This window comes from Rutidosis leptorrhynchoides, chromosome 3, assembly GCF_046630445.1.
Source record: "Rutidosis leptorrhynchoides isolate AG116_Rl617_1_P2 chromosome 3, CSIRO_AGI_Rlap_v1, whole genome shotgun sequence".
Lineage (NCBI taxonomy): Eukaryota > Viridiplantae > Streptophyta > Magnoliopsida > Asterales > Asteraceae > Rutidosis > Rutidosis leptorrhynchoides.
The window spans coordinates 239,400,397-239,419,335 of NC_092335.1; the positions used below are offsets into that span (position 1 = coordinate 239,400,397).

General features: G+C 32.0%; 1 protein-coding gene across 1 annotated transcript; it reads right to left on the reverse strand.

The window, feature by feature from the left end:
• Window positions 1–2,122: 2,122 nt before the first annotated feature.
• Window positions 2,123–7,264, reverse strand: LOC139897298 (uncharacterized). The gene is made up of 4 exons (XM_071879993.1): window positions 7,181–7,264; window positions 6,832–7,093; window positions 3,347–3,491; window positions 2,123–2,373 (listed from the first exon to the last, which is right to left on the reverse strand). The coding sequence occupies exons 1-4, from the start codon at window positions 7,262–7,264 to the stop codon at window positions 2,370–2,372; spliced, it is 495 nt and encodes a 164-aa protein (XP_071736094.1). The 3' UTR covers window positions 2,123–2,369.
• Between the last annotated feature and the right edge of the window lie 11,675 nt (window positions 7,265–18,939).

Below are 18,939 nucleotides of genomic sequence, written 5' to 3' on the forward strand. Positions count from 1 at the left end.
AGGTAAGGGAAACATATGCAATGTCTTGATCAAGCTTCTTTTGAAATTGATGGTGAACGTAAAGTAGGTTATGAATCACATGCTAGTCAACATCCCCATCTCCATGAAATTGGAAAAATTGACACTCGCTTTTACTTGAATGGTCCATCTTTGTGTTTCCTTGTACTCGATCTCGACATTTTCAAATATCCTAAATTCTTCGCCCCGCGCAATAAGGATAAGTCGATGTCAAATATATGATGTTCTTGTGCAATTGTTTTTTTTTTTTTTTTTTTTTTTTTTAAAGACAAGGCTCCAAAGTGAAGTTGGTAGGGATTGAACCTGGGTCTCCTTTGGAGATTCCCAAGCACCCAACCACTCAACCAACCCTTTGGGCAATTAGACACGTCTTACCCAATTATCCGCACCTTCCGCATATAACTCAATCCTTCAAATTCTCTAAATTCTAAATATATTTATGCGGTTAGTCTATTGTATCAGTTCTTGGGTCGTTACAGTTTAGCTTCATATGAATCAAATATGCTGAAGGTGCCTGTAATTGACTAAGACATGGATGTTGTCCCTCGAATATGACTTCAAAAACACTTGAGACGCATTACATAACGATGAAGATAGAATACATCTTCAATAACTTGTGTGAGAATCTATGGTCTTCGCGGTCAACATAGCTCGACCAAAGTGTACCTAATCGAATTCGAGTAGTACTTATTGAGGTACTCTTTTTACGAATATAATTTTTAAGAATGGTACATGGACACATAAATAAATTAATAAAGACCCATCAAGTCACTCTACATTACATAAGCTAACATGATTGATTAAGATTGGTTGCAATATGAAGACATGATAAGCAATATTACCTACTTTATGTACGTCGTTATTATGGTCTAGTTCTTGAATTAAACATGTGACCTCAAAAGGTTACATTCTTTGTCAACATATGCCACTTTAATTATAGAATGACATAGATAATGACATGTGACATTTCATATGTCTAAGAATTATATCAACCGTTGGGGTATACTTCACATTTGCATAGCGTATCAAACTAGTATCAGTGAGTGATCTTTAGATCTATTAAATGATAAAGTAGGGTTAGCAGGTTAAGTGTGATCGAAATGATTCATTTCTTCGATTCTTGTAAAGTTTATTTTTTTCTACATTTTAATAAATCTAAAGATCACTCACTGATACTTGATCATTTAATAGATCTAAAGATCACTCGCTGATACTTGATCATTTAATAGATCTAAAGATCACTCAGTGATACATTTTATTTATTTGTTAATTGTTATACATCTAATCTATGTATATTACCTGACAAATGAGTGAGGTTGACTCAGCATAATCATTTTTACATTTTTTATGAAAATAATATAGGAAATTCATGTGTGTGTAGCTATTGTTGTTCACGGTATCAAAGCCCACATCCTTTCCAATCTTTTTCTTCTTCTTTTTTTATTTTTTAATAACAAACACACACAACTAATTGCAAATAGTCTATCACCAAGATCACAACCACAAAATTAATGAGTTACCTCAATACCGCTAGATTAAAAGTTCTTTAAATTTTCCAGTCTTAATTAGATGATATTTCCACATTCATCACATAATAAGTTTTTAAAGGCAAGGCTCGAGGCTGCATTCATTGAGAATTGAACTTAAATATTCGAGATTTATAAGCCTTCAACCTTGACGTTATTCATCGCATATAAAAATCGGTAAAATTTCACAATCCTGATGTCTTTAATGGTATTTGCTGCATATATAAGTAGTTAGCAAAAATATTAGCAAACTCATAATGATGCGTTTTTTAGATAAATTTGGAATTCCAAAGAATGTGAACCCGTTAATTTCCATAAAATTTTGCAAACTAAACATATCCTATCCGTTTGTTGTAAGTTTAGTTTGAACGTGAAAACCCATCAAATCCAACCCGTGACAGGAACGAAACTAATCTCACTATGAACCCGTGACAGGAACGAAACTAATCTCACTATGGCAAGAAGTGTAAATTCTTGACACGAATGAGACTCGAACCTGCACCCACATTCGCAAAGAACTAGCGGGCCCTAATTTTCTAATGTGACGGGTACCATTTGCAAAGAGCGTTGGTAATATTAATATAAATAAATATTGATATGATATTGATAGTAATTAAAGTGTGTGATATTTTGTGAAAACAGTAAGTACCAACCAGTGCCTTCCAGTTATCTCAATTTGACATTTAAAAACCAAATAACTATTCCAATGTTGTCATATACTCGTATATAATGCCAAACAATACACAAGAAAACAACTTCAGCAAAATTTTAAGTCCTTTTCCGCTCAGTTGCGGTTGTTTTCTTCTGTAGCAGGTTGTACGTAATTTACCTGGAAGGTAAATAAGTCAGTATTAGAACATGAACTTCTTAACGAATTCGTACTTAAAAAGAGATATCCAGACCATAAATCTACATGGACTAAAGTTTGACACAGGCACATAAAGCATCATATGACCCTTGTGAAAAAAGTGAGGTATTTACCATAACCAATGATTCATAAAAATGTTCAACACAAAAAAACAAATGTCTAACGTATACTTATGTAATAGCAAAATATAAGAATATTTGTGGACCGTAACACTTGTGATAAGCACTTTAAGAAATATATAACCTCGGACTAATTTAATAGTAGCTTATTCTATAAACACTGGAAATGCATAAGAGAATGTCTTAAATGAGTGGGCGAATTTCCAAATTTTCATTCTTTAAAGAAATAATAGTACTTCAAAGATGCAAATACTGAAAACGGTATGAATTTCTATCAAGATATGAGAGTACACCAGTTGATCATTTAGAGCATGAACATGAAGATATTGAGTAATTAGAGGTGGTGATTTGAACCCATTTACTTTATAAATGGGTCGGCTTGGGTGGTGTTTTATCTTCACCGGGTTAAAACTTCTTTAAGAAAAAAACAAGTTTCAAAAGAGAAGGGCAAAATGGATCCAAAGCCACCCGTTGTGTTATTTTTAAGCATAACACTTCCAGTATTTGTTATAAAAAAATTAGCTTGATATTGAATTTATAGAAGGAAAAAAAAAAGTAAACATATTTGACACCCTAGTCACCAATAGAAAAATATACTTTTGGGCAAAAGGTATTTCGTGTCAACCTGATTCGGAAAGTAAAAAGGGAAGTCATCATGACCCATTACACAACCCAACCAACCCGCTTGTTTTCCCACCTTCAAAAGAATTGAAATGATAGTAGAAAACACATTCAAATAGACTCTCAATACAAAAGATTAAACTATTAAAGAAAGCAAAGAATATGACCCATCATTTGAAGTCAACAAAACTTACTTTGGTTTGTCTTGTAACGTCACTAACGACCTCAAAACGCCTGGACCAATCTTGTCAGCAAGAACACCTTGTTCCGATATCAGAAAAGTTTTCTCTTTTACATAGCTCTGTAGTTTGTTAACATCATAGTCTAGCTTCGTTTGTTCTACATTCCAAAACAAACGATAAAAAGGTAATTCTCTTCTGTTAACTTACTAACAATGCACATGTTTCACATTTTTTTTTTAATAAAGGCCAGCAAACAAAATTTATTGCCTTATAATCATCAAATTATTTTAATAAATTAGCTTACGGAACATGAGCAGTAAGGTAACTCCAGTTATCAAACTGTTAGTGTGGATACCATCAAACGGTACTATTGACAAAGCATTGATAAGACTAGTCACTCATGAGTCCAAACCAATATTATTGATACTTGCTGTTTAGCATGTATGTTCGTTGTGGGCCGTTTCTTAACATGAAAAAGATAGTGATACGTCTCACATTAAGTTGTTTGGGGTAAAAATAAAACAAGTTAAATAAGTGGGCCTTAACGCTCCTCCAGGTGTGTACTAAGGGAAGCATATTTTCTACAAGAACATGCAACACTTTTTAATGAATCCAACATCCATTTTCTAATTTCTAAGAGCTTAAACAAGTTAAACTAATACAATACGAATTTAAGAGATGATCTAAGGTGTTATAACGATAACGTAAATTCAAATGAGTATAATTGCATGGCCAAAAAAATAACCTAAATCCTTAGTCACTTGTGCTACAGAAAGAAACCAAATGTAATAACTCAAGCTTTCCTTAAAACCATCAAAAAAAAAAAAAAAAAAAAAAAAAAAAAAAGTGGAGCTAATACGACTAAACTGCCTTCTGACACTTTTCACCTATCACCTAGGTGGGATTATAGCAAAGGCATAATAAACACACTAAATATCATTATTAATGTATTTGACAGCAGTGTTTTGTGGATTATTTAAAAATAAGCTAAAAAATTTATAATATGCCATTATGATACAATTACTTGCATTCATTATTTTGCTGACCTCAAGTTGTCCAGATAAACGTCAATCACAAATTTGCAATAATAAAAAAAAAAAAATTCCCATGTTTCCACATAAACATTTCGTATGCACATATACAAGTATCTAAACACCTATGTATTCTTAGTCCAGACTTATCTAAGAAAAGTAATTTTTTTAATTTTTAAAAATCTTAACTAATCATCATCTTAAAATTCGGATAATCATAAGAACTCTAACAAATTAGTATGTGATCACTAACACCCCTTCAAGCTGATGCACGATGATGATCATGCTCAGTTTAGATCAACAACTTCAGCATTGCCACCTGTCACCTCTTACAGTATTATCCTAAAGTGTTAGTATGCAGAAAGTAACTTGCGTACTGTTTCAAGCTGTATTTTTGTGAGCGCACATTATTACAACTAACGATTATTTTAAAAATATTTATGTTTGAAATATATATATTTAATATAATTTTAGTTTCAACGTCAACATTGCTCAACATCCGTCTCGACCTCGTCTCGTCAGACTCGACCTTTCAAGGTCCTGACCAACTCCTCTCCGTCTTTTCAGCCTTGAACATAACCAATTCTTTCCATAGAATCTTCAAAGAATACAAAAAGTTTGTGACTTCAAATGAAACTTGAATTTCATCGTGATTGCATATACTTGAAATGCAATTAAATTCCTTGACATCGTCACACATAAATTTTCAGTCTGGAGAAGTTAGAATAGATAGACTAATATCGCATTGAACTAACAAACAAAGAAGTTGGAATTGATTCTATCCCATTTAGCACAGGCAAGATTAAAAAAAGGACAGCAAACATCCAGTGGCTATAACCTACAAATGACAATGAGTACTCACCGAACCCAAAGAAGAACATGTAGTAAGAAGAAATAATAAGATCAGAACTTAATTTTTATTTTGAAATTGACAGTCGAATAAATAGAAAGAAATCTTATAAGCATTGTTGAGGGTAACGGTAATCAGCCGACAGAAAACAAGTGAGTGAGTGACCAACCCTAGATACTGAAACCGATTGGGTCGAAATCAACTATCCCTAGAGACAGAAGCCGGTTGTATCACAATCGATTAACCATGAGTATCGAAACAGATTAGATTATCAGAGGCATGAAGTGAATTAATTTTAGACATGGAAACAGCCTTTTATGTGACGAGAAATCAATTGATGTCTAAATGGCATGTACTTAGTGACCAACTGCTGTCGCGTAATTGATAAACAACGAAAAGTGAATCAACTACATCGATTTGTGATGCAAAATGTTCTCCTATTTATAAATCAATCGTCTCACATAGCAAAACATTAAGAGGAAAAAAAATCCATGAATCCAACTTTTGAAAACGCTCGATTTGGATAAAATGTCAATTAATTAGAAGAACCCCAAAACCTTATAATAGCTCACAAGCACAAATGCGTAAACAACTATGTTTGACTAATAACAATAAACAATTAGAGCCTACTAACCCCCAATTAGAAAACGAATAGACCAGAGCCTACAACCAATTATTATATTTTCTAACAACCAAATTATGTAAATAAACATACAAGAAAAGCAATATATCAGCACCGATCTAGATCCTACGCAAAGCAAACCTAAAAACCAATAGTTCAATCACAAATACAACTAGTATGTTATAAGAGGCAAGATCATCACACAACTATTGGAAAACAATCACCAATACAGTTGATGCAAATCGAGGCCATCGGTACCTTAATTAACCAACTACTTTTCTTATATATCGTATATAAGAAAAACTGCAAAATTATCAATTTTTAAGGGTCAAAGTTCTATTTAACTGAAGACAACTGCGGACTGCCTGAAAAGATAACCCACAACAAGGGTTGTAAACGACAGTCGTCTCGGCCAACTAGCTAGTTTGGTGACTAGCCCATCCCGTTTCGCCCAAAAACGTCTAAATTAATTGGTCATGCTAAAATGTCACGTCAAAGTCAGTCCAAGTCAGGTCTAAGTCAATCAAAGTCAAGGTTGGTCAAAGTTAGGTCAGAATTATGAATTTTTTTATACTCAGCTTTTGTGCTCTATAGTAGTCTATACATATATTTAAAATATTTACATTTGATATATTAATGTGTAAATGTTAACTATATATTACTAGAAGTCATTTCCGACTCGACCCCGACTCTACCGACTAATCGTTTCAAAGTCCCGACCTACTCGTTTCCGTCTCCTGACTTTTTCAGCGTTGCCCACAACTGAGAAATGATCCAGCTATAACTGAAACAAGTTACATCTGACTGATTCAAAGTATATAGGCTACAACTGAAAACATTATCCCACCTGATTTCCTTTAGGAGCATATTTACATATGACTATTTCATTTAGTAAATCGTTTATTAAATAATGTTAGCTAGTGAAATATTGTCACAATGATTAGGCCATGATAAACAAACATGATCACGTAAAATAGAGTCTAAACAAAGTTACCTTTTTCCAAAATGGTATGGGCTGCATGAAATGGAACACGAGCAAACATATCAGTTCCGGGAAACATCATCCACATTTTTTCATTAGAGTCGTGGTCCCCACAAGTAGCGCACATCTCCTTAACCAGAGGTCTCAACCCATCAATTTCCTTCATTACCAATTCATAAGGAGAAGGAACACTCGTTTTTGTAGTGCGGGCCCGCTTCCTTAAAGCAGTCAACGCTTCTCGGTTTCCATTTCTCAATTTATCATTCTCCACTAACTGTTATCACACATCGATTAGGTTATTTATGTGAGAAATATTCACTCAACCAATTTTAACCTGTTAACAAAGTTAAAAGTTAGTTACCTGGTGTCTTGCAAGTAGAAGATTCTCGGCTTCAATCTCGATCTCAATCAGCTTTTCCTGAAACTGCTTCATTGTTGCATCCATTTTAATCTGTTAACAATATTAAAATTGATAAGGTCAATTTAGAAGTGAAATTAATTATTAAATGTAATATACCACGAGTAAGTCACAACAAACAATTTGGCGTTCAACCGAGCTTGACATGGAATATGATATATATTTTAATATGAAAGGTATAGCTTATAATTTGTAACAACCATCAGATTTGAGTGGAAAACAAATAAAGTTTACATTTTAGTTTTTATATAAAACTCAATAAGAGATGCTATACAAAGCAAGTACGTAATATTTTCCACACTCCTGAAATATGTAAGAATATGTTATTGTGAATTTACTCAATTCCAGTACCCAGATACAGCAAACTATATATCAGTTTTTGGATTAAGACTTAAATCCATAAACATTGAAAGAACAATATTCAAAATTCAATAATTCGAACTTGGGTTGGGTCGGGTTTGGGTCAAACCCAAACAGATTTGGGTCCAAATGGGTCAGCTGTTTTCAACGAGTCCAAACGGGTCAAACCCAATCGGGTTGGGTCAGTCGGGTTTAAGTCGAGCTCCACTTTTTCCCTAATTTTTTAAAAAAGTAATAAAAATCTTACAATGAGCATATTTAACCTACGTAGTTAGTCGATCAATAATACAGTCAGATCCACACATGTTTAAAAGCGAAAATACGAACTCATCTAACATATATATCTCATTTGCTTCTATTATGATTTAACATGTTTCAAAAGCCAAAATGATCTAGCATGTTCCAAAAGGACCTGCAAACCACCATTGTAGAACTAATGTGACAATAACCAGAGATAGATACAATAGTAGGACTGCATCATCTTATTAAATGTGTGTATGGGATGAGTGTTAACATATATGATTAATTTTCACATTTTTTGCAATACCCTAATCTTAAGTAATGAATTCTCACATTTGCTGCAGTACCCTAATCTTAAGCATCCAACATCTCCTACTCCTTCAAGACCATACTTTTATGCCAAAATTAGGAATTCAATCAGTACAACTAATTATATGGTCTCAAAGACCCAAAAACAAAATTGAAATGGGAGTCAGATTCTACTTTCCTATATTATTATATGCTATATAAATTTTGTTTTTAACATCAATATCTGGCTATACAATAATTAAGCCTCTATAAAGTATACTAACATGATAAGCTGAAATACTAATTAGGGCACCACATCAATATGTTGGGTACTCTAGTACGAGTCTCATCGTATGTCAATAACACTCGGCCTCTTACCAGTATGTTTTCATTGAACATAAGTTAATCATTCTTAGAAAATTAGAACCATACGCATGTTCGAATCAAAACAATTACGGAGTACATAAGTTCAGAAACGCATGTTTGTATAGAACCCTAATTTCAAAATTAATTGAGGCAAAAACGAATTGGTGACAAAACCCTAAGGTGGCGTTTGGTTGGAGGATTTAAAATCCCATACTCTGTTTGGTTTAAGCTTTTCATTCAAAGGATTTCAAAAGAGTGAGATATTCTTTCTTTTACAAAGCTAAAATTACTCAGTAGTTTTATCTTCATCAACATTGATAAGAACAAACACTAACAAAAAACCATTTCATACACCAAATTTCTATTAATCTCTCTCTACATAAAAAAAAAAAAATTTAAAAAAAACAAAAAAAAAAAAAAACTATAGTGCAGGTAACGAAATAAAAGCGAAACTTGCAGGAAAACAAAGATAAATGAAGTCATACAGTTACCTTATTATGGAGAATATAGAACTTGATTAGTTTGATAAACTTAACTTGATACTCCGTATTAGATATTAGGTTTCCCTTTGCAGGGGAGAAAAAAAAAAAAAAAAAAGATGAATCTTTACTTTGTACACTTTATTTAAAAATAAATTGAGCTTCGTATCTTTCACCTCGCCTACAATTTCTAGTTCTGATCAGGATTTCAATTTTGAGGTTTTAAGCGTACGGTATTTCTGTTGGACCCAAATTAGTTATTGGGCTTTTTAAAGATATATATTTGGACCCAGATAGGTTTTAAGTATAATGAAAGGACTCAAACAGGTCCAAAAAGGACCAATAGACGTATTTATAAAGATTTTAGTTTGGATGGCCAACCTTACATCTAATAAACCTGTTCAATTAGATCTACTATAATTTTTGGTAGAACTTTTTTTTTTTTTTTTTTTTTTTTGGTTAAAGGGTATCACCCGGTAAATTTTATTGATAATAAGATATGTACAATGAGGAACAAAGAACGACAGAGGGCAAACAAACACCCACTACCAGCAACCAACGACTAACATAGCCTAAACAACCAACAACCATAAAGTAAAACAAACAAGCGACTTACGGAATCTTTCATCTATCTTTCAACAGCCGCACCTTACTAGAGTCTTTAAACTTCAACGTCATCAGTTTCATTCTAACTGTAGACCAAATCAAATCATAAATCTTATCCACCGATCGCGACTTTCCTTTGAAGCAACGGTTGTTCCTCTCAATCCATATGAAATACACAGAAGCTGAGAACATAAGTTTCGCCACTACTATGTTAGCAAGTCTTCTATGAGCCATGGGAGAAATACATCGAATAAAGCCCTTCCAGTCTTGAACATTACTCGGAACATCGATACATTGCATAACCCTCGACCATACACACTGCGAAAACGAACAATCGAAGAATAAGTGTGTATGAGAGTCTGGTTGTTGTTTGCAAAACGAACATACCAGCGGAATACTACATCTGTTTTCCCAATCTTTAACCTTGTCATGTGTTTTAAGTTTTTCCTTAACAAGCAACCAAGTTATAAATGCATGACGCGGAATACATTGAGCGAACCAAATCACTGAAAACCAAGCAACTATATTCGCCCGGGGACGAATGGTGTGCCATGCTATTCCAACAGAAAAATTACGAAGATTTCCCTCGGCATCCCTCCAACGAATCTTATCCTCATCACTAGTAACAGAGGGCAGTTGAATAACATTCAAAATTTGATACTTTTGCATCCATGAAATAGGCCATTTCCATCCTGAATGATCCACAATATCGTTAACTTTTGAGGATTGTGTGAGACCAGCCAATCGAATGTCTCTATAAGACACAATATGAGCTAATGGGCCAAGATCACACCATGTGTCGAACCAAGCAGAACAAGAGCTGCCACTGCCAATTTGATGGATTATGTGAGGCCGGACAATATCTCACATGTGCAAAATCTTTCGCCACCCCCAACTATCGTTCTGTTGAACCGAAATCTCCCAAATACTTTTCGATGACAACCTATATTCATAGATCCATTTGACCCAAAGCGATTGCTTGTGGGTAATAAGACTCCATAAATGATAAGACATTAAAGCCACATTCCAACCCTTTAATCTTTTAATCCCAAGACTGCCTTCCTCTTTAGGCAAACAAACATCGTCCCATTTAACTTTAGATTTTCCTTTTTGAATAGAACCTTGACACCACAAAAAACCCCTCATAAGTTTTTCGATATCTTTTATGATAGCATCCGGAAGAATGAAGACGGACGACCAATACACTTGCATCGAAGTCAACACCGATATGATAAGTTGCACTCTACCGGCGAATGACATAAATTTATTTTTCCAATCATCTAGCTTGTGCTTCACTTTCTCCACAAGAACTTGACAATCCTGATACATAAGTCTAGACGATATAAGAGGGACACCTAAATATTTAATAGGCAAAGTCCCCTCATCAAAAGGCATAAGAACATGAATCTGAGCTTTAACAACTTGAGTACAATTTGCGAAAAAAAATTCTACTCTTCTGCATACTTGGAACAAGCCCCGAACAAGCCTTAAACTCTTCAAGAGCCTCGGAAATAATACTAACAGACTCAATATTTGCACCTGAGAACAAAAATAAATCGTCAGCGAAACAAAGATTAATAATTTCCTGTTTTTCACACTTAGGATGGAACCTGAAGCTATCAGAAGAGTTGACACCCCGCTTAATCATTAATGTTAACACCTCCATTACCATAGTAAAAAGATATGGTGATAACGGGTCACCCTGTCGTAAACCCCTTTTCCCTTGAAAAAAATGATAGTGCTCCAAATGAACATATATTTAATATCAATATCTTTCCAATATGTAAAGCTTTTAGTTACAATTGTTCTATTTTTATGTAATATTCGTTTAAATAAATAAATGCGAAGACAAAAGAAGAAAACGACGATTTGAAGACGCAAATGACCAAAAAAACTCAAATGTACAAGATATAATTCAAGTGGTTCCATTTATTGATGAGAAATGTCTAAAAATGACAAGAGTACAAGTCGCGGAACGCAAAGTACAAGATATCTCCGCGTACGAAAGAACGTTCGAAAATTCGGAACCGAGACATAAACTGAGCATCCACGCGCGAGTTAACGGACCTAAAATTACAAGTCAACTATACATAAGAATATAATATAATATATATAATTATATATATTATATTATATATTAATTTAATCGAGCAGCCCACGTTTTGTTAAACAAAATATCTTGATTCAAGGGGCCATGCGATCGCATGGCCAGGAGGCACAAAAGCCATGCGATCGCATGGGGGTCAGACTCTGGCCACATCTATAAATAGACACGATTTCTGCTCGAATGGTACACTAGATTGATTATCAATCTTTTCTTTCTCTCTATATATAATTTATATTTATATTATAATTTTAATTTAAGTTAATTTTAATAATAAAGTTATTGTAAGAAATGTTTTAAGGTTTTGTAAGTCAGAACTCTGTCCGTGTAACGCTACGCGATTAATCACCACTGTAAGCTATGTTCTTCCTTTTTAAATTAATGTCTCGTAACTAAGTTATTATTATGCTTATTTGAGCCGAAGTAATCGTGATGTTGGGCTAAATATTAAAAACGGGGTTATTGAATTTTGTACCATAATTTGGGTTTGGACAAAAGACCGACACTTGTGAGCATTGGACTATGGACTATTAATAAATGGGGGATATTGTCTAGTCGAATGACAATTCGTTAGAATCTGTCAAACCTATCTTCAAATTAGTTAATCTAATAATTATTAAATGATTATGCATGTCCTATTTAGTGACGTTTATACGACATCGTTTACAATCATTTAATTAATTATTCGGGTTGGGTAATTGATTATTCATTCTGATCAAGTGGGTAAATTAATATTCATATCTCATTAAAACAGGGGTGGATTACATACAAGGATAATTGGTGTAATTGTTAACAAAGTATTAGAACCTTGGATTACACGCAGTCGATAACCTAGTGTAATTATTAATAAAGTATTAAAACCTTGTTACAGTTTAAATCCCTAATTAGTTGGAATATTTGACTTCGGGAATAAGGTTAATTTGACGAGCATTTTATAATTATGACAGATGAACTATTATGGACAAAAACCAGATAGGTTTCAAATAATCCAGGACAAAGGACAATTAACCCAGAGTAATAAATTAAAATCAAAACATCAAACATCATGGTTACGGAAGTTTAAATAAGCATAATTATTTTATTATATTTCTCATCGTACTTTTATTTACTGTCATTTTATTATTCACAATTTTAATTATCGCAACTTTATATATTGTTATTTACATTACGCACTTTAATTATTGTCATTTATCTTTACGCTTTATTTAAAATCGATAAACCGGTCATTAAACGGTAAAACCCCCCTTTTATAATATTACTACTTATATAATTATATATATTTTATACAAATATAGTTGTTAAAAATATAGTACGTATCACTAGCTCCCTGTGGAACGAACCGGACTTACTAAAAACTATACTACTCTACGATTAGGTACACTGCCTATAAGTGTTGTAGCAAGGTTTAGGTATATCCCAATCTAAATAAATAATAAAACTTGTGTAATTTGTATCGTATTTTGTAATAAAAATAATAGTATTTCGTACTACACCTCGCACACATCAAAAAACCATGCAATTCCCCATTCACATTTAGAGAGAACGAAGTCGTAGAAACGCATTTCATTGTCATACCCCGTCCTAACTCAGCTGGACGAAGTCACCAACATCTGGTCCCATTGCGATGATCGACTCCAAGTAATGTCTTTAAAATGAGCAAATGCACAGCGGAAGATTTCTTTCATACCTGAGAATAAACATGCTTTCAAGTGTCAACCAAAAGGTGAGTGAGTTCATAGGTTTATCATAAAACAATAAAATTCATCATTTTAATAGACCACAAGATTTAAATTCTGCATGGTACAAATGGGCCCGAATCCTATATCCACCTGTAATGTACATGCGATATCTTTTAAATACAGTACACCTTTCTCGTGTACGAAATCCTTTTTCATAAATCTTAGTAACCGTACACATATCTCGTGTATAAAATATAACACACATAACCTGTGTATAAAAATCATTCTCTCGATACATAACATTCACATCAATTGGTGGCAATTATCATGTCCACATAATTCAATGGTGGCAATTATCATGTCCACATAATTCAATGGTGGCAATTATCATGTCCACATAATTCAATGGTGGCAATTATCATGTCCACATAATTCAATAATAATCTGCAGAACTTCTGTCTGCATAATAATTCATTCGAGGAATGTTTTTCTTGTGTCTATCTCGTCAAACATTTATAAAAGAATTTCATGTATTCGCAGTTCAAAATATATTTCAAAAGCATTTAATAAAACAGTTGTAAAAACAGCGCATGTATTCTCAGTCCCAAAAATGTAACGAGTAAAAGGGAATCAAATGAACTCACAATACGATATTTTGTAGTAAAAATATGCATACGACGGAACTGAACAATGCAGGGTTGGCCTCGGATTCACGAACCTATATCATTTATATATATTAACACATATAATTGTAATCGAACAAATTTATATATTATTAATGATATAATTGTTATTTGAATAAATTATATGTTTCATTAATAACTAATTTAAATATTTATATTTTATCTACTTTAACTAAATAAGTAGTATTTATAATAAAATGTTAATATAGATATATTTTATGTATTAGCTATAGTGTTATATAACCAAAAATCATTTGATAAGATATTATTAATAATAATAAATAAAAACTTTGTGTTATTTATAATAATAATATTAGTAAATATACTTAATAATAATAATAATAATAATAATAATGATACTAAAAATAATAATACTTATAGTGATAATAATTTTGATAATAATAACAATAATACTTGTATTCCTAATAATAATAATAATAATAATAATAATAATAATAATCATAATAATGATAATAATAATAATAATAATAATAATAATAATAATAATAATAATAATAATAATAATAATTATAATAATAATAATAATAATAATAATAATAATAATAATAATAATAATAATAATAATGACTACCTCACTAGAAAAGGCTCCAAAAAGATTAACTGCCCACGCCCGGGCTCGAACCCACAACCTCTCGTTAATGCGACACACACTCAAACCATCCCAACTAATCTATTTTTCCTGATTATAATTGTACCTATATCTACTTAACTCGTTACCAGCCTGTTTCTTCTTCTCCTTCATCTATTCAAAAAAATGCTACAGGCCAGGATTGAACCTGTGACCTCATGTTTACCCAACGGTCCCAAACCACTCCTCCATCTGTTTCTTTCTGTATTAATTCGTAACCCAAAACTATTTAACTAGTGCTTCTGTTTTCCTTCATCTTCTACAAAAAACCATTTAATTCTCTGATCTTCTTCTTCTTCAATTTAAGTTCATAACTTCACTTTTACCATTATTTCAATTCACGATCAACATCAACATTTTCATTGCTCATCATAACTCGTAATCACAATCATAAATCATAACCATAATTCATATCTTAATCATGATCATTTTTTAATCATAGTCATAATTACTAATATCGTATATCATGCAACTTTATCATCTTAACTTTCATCATCACCTAATCAAGTCATCATCAACTTATTATTATATATATTACCATCATCATCAAAATTTTCGTATAAGGAACCGATGTATCAGCTCAAGCTAGCTAGTTTCTACGGCCCAATTATCAAATACGATTATGGCAGTCCAATAGACCTATACAGTCCAATCAACAATTAACGGCCTAAATATAAAATAGACCATAAGGCCCAAGTTTAATATATCAGTCCAATTGTATCAAATACATAAACCGATGGATGTTCGTAATAAAAAAATAAATAATAAAACGATTAAAAACAAAGTAGTTCCTTTTCTTCTTAAATATTCCAGTGGGGTTATGAATTGGTAGCTGTCGGCCACCCAGAAAAAGTTATGCAATATCAGTGTAAATGATAACGTTATTTAGGATATTGCAATTTCAAGTATATCGTGACAATGATATAACTGCAGCGGTTAGATTGGGTGATTTCGAATGAACATTAGACAGGAACGAACCCCTAATGGTATAGTTGCAGGTTCTTCTTTTATATTCGGTTTACAGGAATCAGAATAACAGTTTATGGTGGTGACGGGTGTGTGACATGATCATGATGTGAGTTGTAAAAAAAAAATATGAGAGAGAGAGAGATAGCTAGAGAGAGATGGTGGCCAGTTCAAGGTATTATGTTTCAACGGAGGTGGTTTAACGGGCTGTTTGTGAATCGATTAGAATAGAAACAGAGAAAAAATGAAACGAGGGTGGTGTTTAATAGTTGTTGATGGGTGGTTAAATGGGTATCGATTATGGTGGTTTTTCATTGATAGAAGGTTTTGATGATGGTGATGACTAAATAATAGCATTAACAGAAAAAGAAATCCCACGATGATACATGAGTCTTGGTTCATCATATATCGAATAGTAATAGGTTTGGTTTGTGATGCTTGATCGAAAACCGAAAAAGAAAACAAACGAGAGAAAAATACAAAATGGAAATAGATAGCAAGGGTGGTAGATTATTATGGTTCATGATGGTTTGTGGGTGTTGGGTATAAAATGGTTATGAAGAAGTAGGAGAAGGATTTCTTTTCTATCTCTATAAGCATAAGCATATATATATATATATATATATATATATATATATATATATATATATATATATATATATATATATATATATATATATATATATATATATAGTTATAATACTTATTACTTATAAATATAATAATAATAATAATTAATAATAATCATAGAATAATAAAATCTAACACATGCAGATGAATTGAAAATTGATTTGAAAGGAAACAGAAATTTGGATTTATTCATTCAATTTCACAGACACATCAACTCAATTGAGAATAAAGTAATAATAAATTATTAATAATAATCAATTGACAACTCTCGTAAATTTTACTTGTTTGTATACTACCGTCAGTTTTCACGGACTACTATTTCGTATTCCGTTGACAATTAGTAGCGGATAAAAGTCTTTTAGAAAAATCTTAAATTTTTAGATTAACTATATTTATTTATTTTGGTCATTATGGTATAAAATTCGATCCTTAATTTGTTAAATAAAAATTACATCAATTGTCCCTTTCAATTCTGGGTAAAATATAAAAAGTGTTAAAACTTAACAAATAGTTCCTAAATACATTTTTAATAAGCCTAAAATTTATAGAAATCATTTTCGTATCACCGTTTATTTTAAATTTACATAAGTTTGAATTTAACTTGCTTAATATCAATCGAAACATCAAACGAGTATTACAATTATTTAATATTTATTTTTAATATACTATTTATATATAGAGATATATTTTAAATAATAATTATTATGATATCCTATTTTTATTTTATTAATTTTTAATAACAACAACATATAATACTTCAAATTATATTTTAAATTATTATTTATATATACATACACACATATCTATTTACAATTAATTGTTCGTGAATCGTCGAGAGTAGTCAAGGGTCAATTGAATATATGAAATAGTTCAAAATTTTTGAGATTCAGTTAAATAGACTTTGCTTATCATGTCGAAACCATATAAAGATTAAGTTTAAATTTGGTCGAAAATTTCCGGGTCGTCACAGTACCTACCCGTTAAAGAAATTTCGTCCCGAAATTTGATTGAGATGGTCATGGCTGACAATAAGTATGTTTTCATGACTCATATGAGTTGATAAATAGAGTTTTATCACCAGTGAGTAATATAGATAAAACGATATGATTTTTGTGAAGAGTACGAGTGAAGCTATCACAAAAGAGTGAAATGAGTAAATGAAAGTTTGTCTTAACCGGTGACGTAGTCACGGTTGATTTCCAGAAATCAAGGAATTTAGAGGAAATTTTCATAATAAGATTTGGTTCTTCGGTAATTACCGAAATTAAAATCCTCTTTGATTAAATGTGATAATCTGTCTCGATTGCTCTGTCTGATTTTTCACTATAAATCCACCCTCTTCGTTTCTTTTATATTCTGGAGTTCCATTTATTTAGTTTTCTCTTCCCGATTTTAAGTCAAACGAATAATGATCCAGAATTCGTAGGTATGAAGTTCCGAATGAACATGACTAACGTTCTAAGAGAGAAATTGTAATAGCACGATTTTGATTGGTTAAATTACCAAAATTCATGAGAAAAGATAGACTATCAAGAAGATATGTTTTTGATATGGTTGGAGATTTGGTAGAATGTAAGAGTAGTGTAATATGGCACATGATGACGTTATGATTTGTGAATCATCACGTTTCATTAGAAACTCAGCATGACTTACTGTAATATAATCACGTTGATCAAGTGTCATTATATTATACTAATTCATGCTTCAGTTCCCAACACTACTTCCAAAACATTCATATTTTAAATTCGAAGGTTTACAGAATATAGAAATTAAAACAGTTTCCTTTTATGATATAACACAGATAGCGCGAAGAGATAAATGATTTCGGATAACCATAGTTATGAAGATATCTTCAGAAATATCGAGGATATTTATAATGGAAGATACCATGATATCTTATAATTCTAGAATCAAAGTGTGATGAAGAAATTCTTTCACAATGATTTAGAATGATTAAGGAGCAAGGTAATCGCTGAAGATTTCATCAGAACAGAATCATCAGGATTCTTTATGTATAAATTTAGTCCTTGTGATTTGTTCAGAGAGATTTAAGCCAAAGGCAACGAAGTTGCTGGTAAATCTGCTAGTAATATGGTGAAATATAAAAGGTTCCCCGGTAACAATAAAAGAGTACGCATATATATCAAGGTTATAATATGGTTGTTTCGAACGAAAAGTCGAAGTTGACTTGCTGGAGCTGTGACAAAATTGGCTACATTGGAAAGGAATTGCAAAGTTATTTTCAGTAATAACAACGCCAAAGGATCATAAATTCGTTTTAAACTTCTACTTAGGTTCCGAGAGTTTTCAGATGCATACTATATGCATCAATCTTTTCTCCCGTAGATGAAGTGTGGTTGGTTCATCCTCTCGATTGAGGTGTTTTCAGGAATCATGAAAGGTTTGAACGCAGATTGTAATCGTCAAGATACAAATGAGGTTTAAGATGAAATCAAGTGGCAAACTTGAAGAATTGTTTAGTTTCATATGTTATAATCAGTATTTTAATTCATTTTAATTGTCCAATGTTTGTAGTCCACAGTTGATAGTCCACATTTAACAGTCCAATAATTCATATATGGCTTAATATATAATATTAGAATTAAATAATACGTATCGTGACCCGTGTACATGTCTCAGACTCGATCACAA